Source organism: Meles meles, chromosome 9 (assembly GCF_922984935.1).
Source record: "Meles meles chromosome 9, mMelMel3.1 paternal haplotype, whole genome shotgun sequence".
NCBI lineage: Eukaryota > Metazoa > Chordata > Mammalia > Carnivora > Mustelidae > Meles > Meles meles.
This window is the reverse complement of record NC_060074.1, coordinates 75358429-75373257: the sequence shown is the minus strand read 5'-3', so window position 1 is coordinate 75373257 and position 14829 is coordinate 75358429. Positions and strand designations below refer to the sequence as shown.

Sequence of the window (14829 nt, the reverse complement as noted above, 5' to 3'; positions counted from 1 at the left end):
TATAGATAGTGAAAACTCATTTAGGCTCTAAAGGTAGTGAAAATTTAAATAAGCCAGTTCTAAAAGCCAGAAGTTAGAATGGGTTACAGCATAAAGAAGGCTTTATAAAGTGCCTCTCTCCATTCATGATTCTGATGCACCAGGTCCCAAGATGTTTCAGTAAAGGTTCCTGAACTATGTAATTTAATATTCTGCTCAAAGTAAATGCATGCTTTATTCAGAGTGCTTTGTCAAGTTTAAAATTACCTAAGCTTGTTTTCTCTTACTCTTTCTCCTGTTTCCTAATTATTCTGCCCAGTGACTCCTAAGTGAGAAAGCCATGGTGGAATCATGAGAAGGGAGTTAATTCAGCAAGTATTGTGCACTGGTCATGTGCCAAGTGTTGTCCTAGGCAAACACACATATTCAAACAAATTGAACTCCAACACCTACTTTAGATTTCAGAAATAATCTTTTTGGTTCTGTTGACTATGTAGCTAAAATAAATTGATATTAAATTTGGAACTGTGCTTTCACCTGTTGAAATTGTTGCATGCAAAACCTTTGGGCTGTTTAGGATTAAACAATATGATATTGATTCTTCACCTAAGAGATCTGCCTGTCTTGGACCAGCCACTGCTCTTCATACATTACAGTGAATGCCTGTTGTGGACATACGCTTTCTTAGTAATTTATTCACTTAAAGAAGAGTATGGTTTGGTGATGGTGGTAGAGGGAGGGAGAGACTTCTGAGAAAATGACCCTAGTCACAAAGAATGACCCGAAGAGACTGGAAACCAAGTTCTCTAGTGCCAACAAAACAGCAGAAACAAGGATCCTGCCTGCCTGCCTGCTTCTCTTTATCTTCTGGTTTCTGCCTCTGACAGAATTGGTCTCCTCCTCCTCAGCAGTTTTACATGAGGATCAAATACTCAGATCTTTCTCCATAAGGGGTTTTAGAATATGATGGTGAATATGTGAATATTTTAAAATTATGTGTAGTCTACTTCTTGTGTCTTCTTGATTTTGAAATAAAATATTGCTAAATGCAAAAAAATTTTTAAGGATTGTAGCTTCCTCTTTTACGGTATTGGTGTGTTTAAGAGTGAGTCTTTTTGGGGCACCTGGGTGGCTCAGTGGTTTAAAGCCTCTGCCTTCGGCTCAGGTCATGATCCCAGGGTCCTGGGATCAAGCCCCACATCGGGCTCTCTGCTCTGCGGAGGAGAGCCTCCTTCCTCCTCTCTCTCTGCCTGCCTCCCTGCCTACTTGTGATCTCTCTCTCTGTCAAATAAATAAACAAAATCTTAAAAAAAAAAAAAAAGTGAGTCTTTTTAATTTTATCATAGGCATTTTCAAACATACAAAAACAGAGAGAATAGTAAAATGAACCACTGTTTACGTATCTTCTGCTTTTGACAGTTATCAACATATGGCCAGTTTTATTCCACGTATGCCTCTCCAATTATTGACGTAAATCCTAGACATATTCCATTTGCAGATATCGAAATATGTTATTAGAAGATAAGAGGCTCTTAACAAATATAACTTCATGTCATTATATTTTAAACATGAGCAGTTCTGTTCAAGAGCTGTTAAAGACCTTTATTCACATTATAATAAAGGTTACTACATTAAATAAGAGCATGAGAAATAATGTTCTTAGACCTTGGACCCAACCTTAGGTTTAAATGCTAGTTTTGCTATTTGTGAGCTATATGAAGTTGGGCAGGGGAAATTTTCTTTATTTCACTAAGCCTAGTTTCCTCAGCTGTTAAATAGTGACAACACTACTTCTAACAGGATTGTTGTGAGTTATAAATGAAGCAGTGTTGCAAAGTGATTAGGATACTGTTTTGTAAAATATTCTAGTAATGTTACTCATTGTTACTTTTATTTGGAGGTATCAGGAAATACACAGGTAACTAACTGAAGATTCTACCTTTCAGGATAGGTGTTATTTTAAAGTGACTTCCATTCAATTTTAAGCCTTTGATATTTAGGGCCTACAGAACAGTCTTAGTTTTGTTTTAGTTCAAAGGCACATTTTATACTTTTCTCAAAAGCAGTCTTGATTTGTTTTAAAACATGATGATACAATTGAAAGTAATAATTATTTAACCTTTAATCAAATCTTGGACGTCTGTATGTGTGTTAGTATGAAACTTTGAGATACTCTAAGAGATAAGACATTAATTTATAAATCTCTCCTTATAGGTTAAAAGTAAAAGCAAATCTCAGCCCTCTTTTTAGTACCAATTTATTTAGGGTGATAGGAAGTTTGGGCATCTATGAACATAAAAGTGATATCAACATTATTGCCTATACTCTTCTTTCTTCTCTCGGTTCAATATTTATTCTTTCTTTATTCTTTATTCTTACTGTTTGACCCAGCCAGAATATACAGTGTTGAACAAAATGTCTCTGCAGCTGAAGTTCTTTCATATCAGTGTGTTTTAATTATAGTCGAAGTTGAGGATAAATTGCTCAGTATATGCAACTCATTTTACAGACTTCCTGGAACATACTCTTACCTATTTTTAGTATTTATTTTTTAATATTTAAAGTATATATTATTTTCATCCAGATTTCCACAATCTACAAAAATGGGCAATTCTGTTTATTTCTTAAGTTATTTTTTGACAGCTTTACTGAGATAAAATTTATGTGCCATAGAATTCATCCATTTTAAGTGTACATTTCAGTGATTTTTTTTTTAAAGTAGATTTGTGGAATTATCATCACAATTTGATTTTACACTTAGATCACCTGAAGGAAGAATCCTTATGCCCATTACCAGTAATTCCCCATACCTACTCCAGCCCTAGGCAACCACTAATTTACTGTCTCTATGAATTTGCAATTTTGATATTTCATATAAATGGAGTCATGTAATATGTGACCTTTTATGTCTGACTTCTTTCACTGAGTGTGTTTTTAAGGTTCATTCATGTTATGCCATGTATCATTACTTCATTTCTTTTTCTTGTCAAGTAGTATTCCATTATATGGATGTACCACATTTTGTTTATCCATTTAGAATTGATGTGTGCTTCCATGTCTTGAGTGTTATGAATAGTACTGCTATGAACATTTGTGCGTAAGTTTTTTGGGGACATGTTTGTTTATTTAAAAATTACTAACGTGTATGAAATAATGGTACTCTACTATTTGTGTTTTATTTATTTATTTATTTATTTCCGATTTATTTATTTGAGAGAGAGCACAAACAGCAGGGAGGGGCAGAGGGAGAGAGAGAAGCAGGGTTCCTGCTGAGCAGGGAGCCTGATGCTGGCTCAATCCCAAGACCCTGGGATCTTGATTGGATCCAAAGGCAGACACTTGGATGTGAGGGTGATCTGGCTGCAACATCTGTCACCCCATTGATTGCCAAGGTTGATTTGGCTGATCTGGCTGGCTAGGCGGGTGTCCCCTTCCTCCCTCACCACTCCATGTACGTCCCTCCCGAAGCTTCACGCTCGGTTGAAGAGGACGACCTTCTCCGATAGAGGAGAGGACCGTTCTTCGGTCAAGGGTATACGAGTAGCTGCGCTCCCCTGCTAGAACCTCCAAACAAGCTCCCAAAGGCAGACAGACACTTAACCAGTTGAGCCACCACAATAAAGGTGCCCCTTTAACCTAGATTTTATTTTGTGATAACATAGTGGAGAGAAGCACTGTGCAGGGTTTTAGGATTTCATTATATTGAGGTTAATGTTATTTGTTGTGCAGCCTTAGAAGTGTAAATCTATGTCCTCTTGATCTGGTTTTGCTCTAGATTGGATGTTTGTGTCCCCCCAAAATTTATATGTTGAAAGCTAATCCCCTATGTGATAATATTTGGAGGTGGGCCTTGGGAAGTGACTAGTGTGCTCTTATAAACGAGACCCCAGAATGCTCCCTTGCCCTTCCTACCATGCGAGGACACACATAGAGGATGGTCCTCTTGTGGGTCAGGAAGTGGGTCTTCACTGGACACCTGTGTATTGATCTTGGACTTTTCAGCTTCCAGAAATGTGAGAAATAAATATCTGTTATTTATAAGATACCCACTCTATAATATTTTGTTACAGCAACCTAACCAGAACTGTGAGAAATAAATTTCTGTTGTTTAAAAGCCACTCAGTCTGGTATTTTTGTTATAGCATCTCAGACAGACTGAAACAGTTTCCTTATCAATAAAATGAAAAAGTTGGAGTGGATGCTGTCTATGATTCTGATTTATAAATCTGTTAATTTCTGTATGATCTTGGGGAAATTCTCTGTGCCTCACTTATCAAAAAAATAGACGTGCTAACAAAGTAGTATGTTGTTGTGAGGATGAAATAATATTCTTGAACATAAAAAAAAAGTAACAGGATGTATTGAGTTACTTAAAGATGTGGCCATTTTAGCTTTGGGAGGGAATGCTTTGGCTGTGGCCTGTGAAGAATCAGTGGTAGTAAGTCAGTAATTAGTGGAGGAAGGAAAATTTACCTGCTGATAGATTTATTGAGTACCTACCATCCTGAATTATATTAAATGCTATATATATTAGCTCACCTAATCCTCAGTCCTGTGAGTTAGTTCATTGATTATGCTCATAAGAGAAATTGAAGTAATTGCCTAAGCCACCTACTTCGTAAATGGCTGCTTTGAAGTCACACCTTATCCCCATGGCCATGATCTTTACCATTGCACTAAACTGCCTTTTGGAAAGAATAGCTCTTTGGAACAGAATCCCATGGCAGAGAAGTTTTCAGTGGGGGAAGTCTTTGCTTGGGACAAGGTAGCTAGTATTAACAGTCCTAATGAGGTATAAAAGAGGTGATCATTTTATAAATAGTTTTTCATGTATCTTATATTACTGTGTTCCATTGATGGTGAAGTGACATTTCAGTTAGTGGACAAGTTAAAGTGTTTGCAGTATGTTCAGTATTGCATTTGTAGTTTTGTAGTTTTACTTCAAAAAAATACATTACATTATACATTGTTTTTTTAAATGAGATGTTTAGTATGATGGAAAACAACTCCTCTTTTACATGTTCCACTGGCTTCTTTCTGCCAGGTAATATTGTAATTCCATTTTTGAGTAGTTTTCCATTGTATTAGTTAACGTAAATATTTTAAAACATTTTTAGTATTATTTTTTACTTTTTTAATATTATTTTTTACTTTTAGTATTTTTAAATTTTTCTATTTTTTAAAGTTTGTTTTTTTTTTTTTTTTAAGAGAGAGAGTGAGTGGAAGCGGTGGGAGAGGGAGAGGGAGTGAGAGAATCTTTTTAAAAATTGTTTCATTTAAATTCAATTTAGGTAAGGTATACTGTATTATAGTTTCAGGGGTATTAGTGATTCATCAGTTGCATACAGTACCCAGTGCTCACCATATCAAGTCCTTCGTTAATGCACATCATCCAATACTTTTAGTATTATTTTTTACAGAAGAGACTGTCCCAGTAGATAGAAACTGGGAAGAGCTTCTTTGAAGGAAAAGCATGCACATATGATCCGGTGATTGCTCCACACTTGGGGTGATGTTAAGATTTGTAGGGTGTTTGTTTTATATATTTATTTGTTCATTTATTTATACATTCATTTATTAGATATGTTTTGAATGCCAGGTCTGACTAGCACCTAGCGTTGCCTAGATCTATTAGGGGTGTTTGATATGTGTCTTAAATTGACATCATATAAACAACAAAATGTGGTAGTGCCAAAATATCAGTTCATGTTTTATGTATATTTCAGTTGAACAAAAGTTCTCTTGTGAATGTGTGGTATCCAACATATAAATGATTGGATACTGAAATTAATTTTTATGCCAATTCTTTGGAATTAGGAATCTGATGATACATGTGAACCTTTGTTCAGATTCATTAGACTGTTAATATCTGGGATATTGGAAAGGCATGTATGTCTTTGCCAAGGATAGAGGAAAAACACCTTTTTCTAGGGTAAAGGTTAAGAGAGAAGAAGTTTGGTGATTACCCAAAGAAATTCTGATATGAAGAGAAAGGCAAGAGATACCTATAGCAGGTAAAGAGGGTTTGGAATCTAGAAATGAGAGTTTGTGAAGTTATTATGGCTGGATGTGCTTTTTCCTCTGGTGATGGAGGGAGACCTACCCAGCAGGTGAACTCGATGGACATATTCATTGCCCTGGTGAAGGAAGTGGTCCAGGCTTCTTGGAGCTCAGGAAGACTGAGATGCAGAAACTGTGCTGGTAGAGAACTTATCTGAGATCTTTGGAAGCATATACAGAGGCTTTAGCCATGGGGTACTCTATAGCTGGGGATGCCAAAAATATCTTTACCTTCCTGGGGTTCTTCAGTCCTGATTCATTTCACTAAAGCAATATTCCCTTTTCCTGCTCCCCCACTTTCGGTGAAGAAGCAGCCAGACTCCTGAGTGTATCACTACACAGACAAGAAGAACCAAAGATTTGAAAAATTTATGCAGTTGAAGAATTTTTAAAGTTGGACTTCCAAAAAAATGGAGGTTTGCAGCTGCTAAGGGTTTGGTAGAATAGCTAGAGTTGTGGAGAAATCCTTAAGGAACTGACTTCCCTATGTTTCTTGACCTTCTGGTATTTTCATAGCAAACTCAAAATATTTCTTTCTAACCTTTCTTCCTTTTTTCCTCCCTTACTGAATAAACTAGGTCCTGATGCAGTTTTATTATAGAAATTATAGTTTTGGCTAGATGTGTATTATGGTACAAGTTTATTGTATTAATATAATTAATATATATGTAATATACATATAATTTTATTACATGTATATTACATAGTATACGTATAATAAAATTGATGATAATTATTATTTAATCACTTTTATTTAAAATCTATTAAAAAGGGTTCTTTCATTTAGAATTGTCAATATTATTGTAAAACCAGATTAGTAATCATATGCTGACATAATGAAAAATTACATAAATTTGTAACTCTTGATCTGCCTCACTGTTGTATCATTGTAAATTGGATAATGTTTATTTCTGTATAATTTCGTATATGGATATGTAGAGTGATGTATCTAGTATCTATATGTGTGCTTGCTTATTTTCATCCCCAAGATTGCTTTTACTTCATAACAACCGTTGAAGGTATTTCTAATCTGAATTTAAGGACAGCTGTAATATTTCTTCTGGAAATGCAGTCTAAGGAGCCAGCATTCTGATTTTGTTCATCGCCATTATGTGTCTACATGATGTAGACTTATTAGAGATGATTTAGTTAGCCTTAGGCTATCCTAATGGGTTTTCACTGGTTGTTAAAGCTCTTTGAAGAATCTAACTAAATTTTCCAAATAAACTGGTTGATTTATATTTATTGAGAGAGGAGTTCCAGTGCACCCACTCATATCATCAATTACAATCTGTTATGAAGTGTAATTTGCCCAGTCTTGATTAAAAGGCTTGCAAGTGTCTTTTCCTGACACTCAGCACATCCTCTGCTGCCCTCTAATGGCTGCCCATTGGTAGCATCATTGTTGTCCCTCTAACCACCATCATGGACCTGCCTTTCTCCAGCATCTAACAATTTAGTTTATATGCTTCCTGGATCTGTGAGAGACTGTCCCAGTAGAGAGAAACTGGGAAGAGCTTCTTTGAAGGAAAAGCATGCACATATGATCCGGTGATTGCTCCACACTTGGGGTGATGTTAAGATTTGTAGGGTGTTTGTTTTATATATTTATTTGTTCATTTATTTATACATTCATTTATTAGATATGTTTTGAATGCCAGGTCTGACTAGCACCTAGCGTTACCTAGATCTATTAGGTGCTTATTATAGTTTTGTTAAATGAGGAATGAATGAGTGAGTAAATAAAAAGATAAATCAGAGAAGATCTCTGGCCTTGGGGAGACAAGATACCAATTTACCTATTTGGCTGTCCCAATTTTCCTCTTTTAATGCTCCATGATCTTGGGAGAGATGTTCAAAGTAGAAGATGGATACAAATAATAGTTGAAACTTAGTCTTCTTTACATATCTAATTCTCAGAATTCATCATCTCTAATTATAAAGGGCTCTGTTTAATTTGCTTGCTTTGTTTATTTATTTATTTTCCCACTCATACGATGTGCTTAGAGTAGTGAAATTCATAGAGACAGAGAAGAGAATGGTTGCTTCTTTCCTTGTTTGAGAATATGATCCACTCAGGTATATTTATCTGAGTTAATATATTAACTATATATATTATATATAATATATTAATTAATATATTAAAGTTGTGAAAAATAATGGTCTATCTTACTGGAGAAGAGCATGAACAGATATCTTTGTGTTATATAACATTTTATTGTGATGGTATTGGGCGATTGTATTTTGCAAGATTTTCCTTTATTTTTTGTGTTTTGCACTTATAACTATTTTGTGAGATAGAGGATAACCAGAGATAGGCAAATTTATTTATTTTATTTATTTATTTTTTTTTAGAGATTTTTTATTTATTTATTTGCCAGAGAGAGATCACAAGCAGGCAGAGAGGCAGGCAGAGAGAGAGTGAGAGGGAAGCAGGCTCCCCGAGGAGCAGAGAGCCCGATGCGGGACTCGATCCCAGGACCCTGAGATCATGACCTGAGCCGAAGGCAGCGGCCTAAACCACTGAGCCACCCAGGCAAATTTATTTTTAATGGCTGTGTTAATGTGTTGAAAAATCTAAAACAAGTAACTTTTGAAAAACTATTTAATTGGAACTAGTAGTACATAATTATTTTCATTACCCATCTCCTTTGTGATGGGGACAATAAAAAATTGGTTGGAAAGAAGATTCTAGAACAATAAACATCACAGATTTCTTTTTTCTTAATTTTTCTATTTTTTAAAGTTTTTTTTTTTTAAGAGAGAGTGAGTGGAAGCGGTGGGAGGGGTAGAGGGAGAGGGAGTGAGAGAATCTTTTTAAAAATTATTTTATTTAAATTCAATTTAGGTAAGGTATACTGTATTATAGTTTCAGGGGTATTAGTGATTCATCAGTTGCATATAGCACCCAGTGCGCACCATATCAAGTCCTTTGTTAATGCGCATCATCCAATTACCCCATCCCCCCATCCACCTTCCCTCCAGCAACCCTCAAGTTTGTTAACTACAGTTAAGAGTCTCTAGTGGTTTTCCTCCCTCTCTGTTTTTATTTTATTTTTCCTTCCCCTCCCCTACGTTGATCTGTTTTGTTGTAAGTTCCACATATGAGTGAAATCATATGGTTATTTGTCGTTCTCTGACTGCCTTCTTTCACTTAACATAATACCCTAGTTCTATCCATGTCATTGCAAATGGCAAGATTTCATTCTTTTTGATGGCTGAGTTAATATTCCATTGCATATCTAGATAGATAGATAGATAGATAGACAGATAGATAACACATCTTCTTTATCCATTCATGTGTCGAAGGACATCTGGGCTCTTTCCATAGTTTGGCTGTTGTGGACGTTACTGCTATAAACATTGGGGTGCACATGCCCCTTAGAATCACTATGTTTGTATCCTTTGGATAAATACCTAGTAGGTCAATTGCTAGGTCATAGGGTATTTCTATTTTTAACTTTTAGAAGAACCTCCATACTCTTTTCCAGAGTGGCTGTACCAGTTGGCATTCTCACCAGGTCTGTAAAAGAGTTCCCCTTATTCCCCATCCTTGCCAACATTTGTTGTTTCCTGACTTATTAATTTTAGCCATTCTGACTGGAGTGAGGCGGTATCGCATTGTGGTTTTGATTTGTATTTCTCTGATGATGCATGATGTGGAACATTTTTTCATGTGTCCATTAGCCATAAGAGAGAATCTTAAGCAGGCTCCACACCCAGTATGGAGCCCAGTGTGGGGCTTGATCTCACAACCCTGAGATCATGGCCCGACCCGAAATCAAGAGTCAGACACTTAAGCAGCTGAGCCACCTGGGTAGATGTCCCATCAGCTTTCATTTCTTGGCTGCTTTACATTTTATCCATGAGGTCATTTGAAGTGACCCACACACCCAAAAGCCTTTATTTCTCATTAAGCTACTTTTTCATCACTATCAACATGTTCTTAGAAAAAAAAAATTCTTTGTATTTTGTCAAAATGGGATGGTTCTACAAAATAATGGAAAGTTTGGATAAAACATCCATCTCTCAGGAGACAGTGACAAAAAATAAGATTGCTTCTGGATATTGTAGTGTGTCAAGGTAAATCTAGACTGGAGACTAAGACCATCTATCTTTTTCACTTTAAGTATATGGAGAGTAAGACAATGGTGAGAAATTTGGCCTTGTCTGCATACAATCAATAACCTGACTTGCAAAGCTTGGATAACACAGATACTACTTTAAAGGTCAGCTGCAGTTATCATTTCTTATGCCTCTTGGGATCCTAGGAATTCCATATATTCTTTTTTCTTGGGTACTGGTTAATTAGGTTTTATCGTGGCAATGGTTTAAATCTTAGTGTTGATGGACATTTTCAGTCAGAATAAATGGCAAAAGATTTTTTAAAAAGCATAAATGATTGCAGATACTGCTAAACTCTGAATTACAGTTTTGCTTCCTATACCAAGCAAGTTTCTCTATTGACTAAATGAGAAGGGTAGTCTAGCTAACTTAAGCAGAAAAGGGATTTATTGGAAGGATGTTATATAACTCACAGAATTGATAAGAATCATGGAGAAATAGACTCAGAAAATAGGAAGGAACCAAAGACAGTTGAGAATTGGTTTGTGCTTATGCCAAAGGGAAAGTTTGATTAGAAAGCCCGTTCTGTTTCTATGACTAAGTTGTTCCTGCATCTGTATTACCCCTTCAAGGTTGAAATTTCTTCGTGGCTGTATCCCATTGACTACCTACAGCAGTAGTTCTCTTGTTTCCAGCTTGTTCTCTTGGGTCAAAACTTTTTGTAACAATTCTTGTATCACTTGGCATTTGCACTGTTGGTTGTGGAAGCAATGGTAGGCAAAAGTTATAGCACCTAGCATGAATTAAGACAGCACATATACATATATCCTATATATATATATATGATACACATGTGTGTATTAATTTTATATATAGTCTAGCACTCCATCTTATTTGGCCAAATGTCACTGGATATTTTCAGAGCTATTTTACCAGTAAGTTGATAATGTAATGTGGGAATATCATTACTGGAATATATTGCCTGGGTGTGAATCCTAACTTCCCCCACTTAACTAGCTGTGAGATTCTGGGCAACGTTTAAGTTGTCTAAGCCCCAGTTACTTCTTCTGTAAAATGGGGATGATGATACTTACTGCATGGAAAGATTGTGAGGATTAAATAAGTTATACAAATAAATTATTTAGAATAATACATGGTTTATGTAAATATTAGGTGAATATTAATTTTCGTTATCATTTTGATTATTGTTCGGGAAGAAAAATTTTTCTCTGCCTTTGAAGGTTCTTCTGCTCTAAGATTTTTTTTTTAAAGATTTTATTTATGGGGCGCCTGGGTGGCTCAGTGGGTTAAAGATTTTATTTATTTATTTGAGAGAAAGAGAAAGAGAGCACAAGCAGGGGGAGTGGCGGAGAAAAGGGAGAAGCAGGCTCCCTGCCGAGCAGGGAGCCTAGGTGGGTCTTGATCCCAGACCCTGGTATCATGACTTGAACCAAAGGCAGATGTTTAACTGACTGAGCCACACAGGTGCCCTGGAGCTGGTCTGAGAATTAAATTGACATGAGACAGATTGACAGAAGAAAATCAAATTAATTACCTATAGGAAATCCAATAATTATGAGATTCTAAAGACAGCTGGGCAAAATGAGATATATATGTCATCCTGAACTTAGGAGAAAGTGGTAGGAAAACAATTCACAGGAAGATGAAAAAGAGTAAATGTTTGGTAAACAAATGTTAGGCCCTATAGAAACAGTAGGAACAATAAGCTATAGAGAGGACTTTAATCAAAGATCAAAATTGCTTAACTTCCTCTGGGTCTACTGCCCTGAGTTCACATTTTAATGTGGTTTATCTACAGTGATTGATATAGCTCTCTTCCTGGAGCAAGTCCTTTATTTGAGTTCGCTTAAGCAGTTAGCGGGAAGGTCAGAGTTTCTAATTATGTCTTTTGGGCCTTGATTATTTTGTTTTTAACTCAAAAATATCTGAATGTCCCAGTGACATATCTGGGGGCAAGTAACTCACTCTGAACCTCCACATTATTGCATTTTCAAATCTGGTCTCTGATAAGGTGGTTACAAGAAAAGGGACCATAGATATGAATCTGAGCTCTCTGGTTTTTTTAGAGCTGGGTAACTGACTCTTCAGGTTAGTGTATTGACCTGCAAGTATGAACTACTGGTTTAATTTAATTTAATTTTTATTTTTAAAAAAGTTTTATTTATTTGAGATAGAGTGAGAGAGAAAGAGTGAGAGAGCACAAGTTGGGGGAGGGGGAGAGGGAGAAGAAGGCTCTCCATTGAGCAGGGACCCTGATGTGGGGCTTGATCCCAGGACCGTGGGATCATGACCTGAGCCAAAGGCAGATGCTCAACCGACTGAGCCACCCAGGTGTTCCGCTACTGGTTTTAGATTTAAAATGTATAGTGTGAGCTTTTCCATCATGTTTCCTACTAGTTGTATGTCAGCAGCGGCCAATGTAGAACAAAAGTGAACAAACAAACAGATATTCAAGAATAAAACTTGAGAAAAATATATCCTATTTAGTTTGATAGTGATTTTTTTCTTTGTAGACAGGTGCAAATAATGGTGATTTTTTTTTTTAGTTGTATATCCAGAAGCTGTAAAATAATATATTTCTTTAAGTAATCTTGTTTAATTAGTGATTATTTGACAAATATTAGGACCACATCTTTTTTTGTTAATATCTGAGTTTTTTTTCCTTAAAAGACTTTTTTTTTTTTCCCCTAGGGTAGGGCTATGACTTGAGTTTTTAGTTCCAACTGATAACACAGTATCTGTAATGGGATAAGTTCATAGCAAATTTTTGCTGAATAAGTAATATATTTTCATGTGGAGTCACATTTTTTACTCTGCTTGAAATTATTTTCAAGAGAGTGTGCTTTGTGGTGACTATAGTTTATAATACTATACTGCATATTTGAAATTGCTAAGAAAATAGGTCTTAAAAGTTGTCATAAGAAAAAAATTTTGAAACTATGTATGGTGACTGATGTTAACTAGACTTACTGTGATAACTTTGCAATATATGTAAATAGTGAATCATATTGTCCACTTGAAACTAATATAATGTTATATGTCAGTTATATCTCAATTTTAAAAAAGGAGACTGTTAAAATTCACTAAATACAAAGCAAACTCATGGGGTATTGTAGGGAGCTGTCACTATATTGTGATGGTGGGTGGGTGTGAGGTGGGATGGGGAAGGAAGAATAAAATGTGCTGGAGAATACATCTCAGACGTGTAGTTAAGTATAGATGGATAATATAATTGAACCTTTGATTTTTTTGCTTTGTTTTAAATGTCCTGCTCTCCTCAAAATCCCATTTTAATAGTTTATGGGGCTGACCAAGCCTCCAGGTGCCTACACTGTTAATGCTCCCTTTTAAGGGAAACTGTCTTGTCCTTAGGCCTTGCTGTATGGGTAGTCCCATTTTGTATTTAGGCATAACCCCTTGCTGTGGCCAAGTGAATACTAGAAAACGAAACCAAGAACAGTGAGTTATAGCTTGATAGGAGGAAATCAGCTGGGTTAATCAGATCTTTCCCTGGAACTTTAAAAAAAAAAAATTCAGGTTGTGGAGAGATGGAGACAGTTAACAGTGGGGACAAAAGTTGAAACAGTGTATTAGGAAATATCTTGAGGTAAACATGAGGATAAGAAGTGATATGGAGAAGCAAAAATATGAGAAATTAGGAATAGCTATTTAATAGTGGAATGGAAAGAGTCAGATATTTGGAATTAAGCTGTATAATTAAGGAGGAGAGCAATAGAGAAAAGATTGCCTCTTTGAGTAATTGATTCATTCCTTTATTCAGCAAGAATTTATTGAATTACTACTGTTCTACCCCAAGAGTACTGCTCCGGAGAAGAGTTAAGTCAGTGGGGCACCTCGCTGGTTGTTAGAGCATGTGCCTTTTGATCTCAGGGTCCTGAGTTAGAGCCCCATGTTGGGTATGGAGCCTGCTTTAAAACAAACAAACAAACAAACAAAAAACAATAACAAAAAGAGTTAAGCTAGTGATTCTCAACTGGCTGTGATTTTTGCCTACCAGAGAATATTTGGCAATGTCTATAGAGACATTTTGGTTGTCACAGCTTGGAAGGGGGAGTGTTATTTGTATTCTAATGAGTAGAGAGGCCAGGGATGCTGCTGAACACAATGCCCAGAACAATTCTTACCCACCCCCCCCAAAGACTCAAAATGTTAGTAATGCTGAAATTGAGACCTGCTGGGATAAGCCATCATAGGTATGTATTTCACAGAATAATTATTTTCTTGTAGTTAACGTTTACCTTTCTTTGTTTTCAGAAGTGAGGACGTTTACTGGAGTAAAATGGAGGCGTCAGTAATACTACCCATTCTGAAGAAAAAGCTTGCGTTCCTTTCAGGTATGCTTTCTTCTTAAAACTGGAAGTGTTTGATATATAAATTTGTTTAAACTTTTTCCTTTGATAAGTTCAACAGAAATGCATTTTTTTTTGAAAGTTTCATTGCAGAGATATTTCTTTTCTTTTTTTTTTTTTAAGATTTTATTTATTTATTTGACAGAGGGAGATCACAAGTAGACAGAGAGGCAGGCAGAGAGAGAGAGAGGGAAGCAGGCTCCCTGCTGAGCAGAGAGCCCGATGCGGGACTCGATCCCAGGACCCTGAGATCATGACCTGAGCCGAAAGCAGCGGCTTAACCCAGTGAGCCACCCAGGCGCCCTCATTTCAGAGATATTTCTGAGTCCTCTTT

General features: G+C 36.1%; 1 protein-coding gene across 2 annotated transcripts in view; it reads left to right on the top strand.

Moving 5' to 3' along the window:
* The window catches only part of SESTD1 (SEC14 and spectrin domain containing 1), a 152592-nt gene that overhangs the window by 33430 nt on the left and 104333 nt on the right, over positions 1-14829 (top strand). For both annotated transcript variants that reach the window (XM_046018920.1, XM_046018919.1), the window contains exon 2: positions 14401-14480. In XM_046018920.1, the coding sequence (XP_045874876.1) occupies positions 14426-14480 (55 nt within the window). In that variant the 5' untranslated portion in view covers positions 14401-14425. The remainder of the gene's footprint in view (positions 1-14400; positions 14481-14829) is intronic.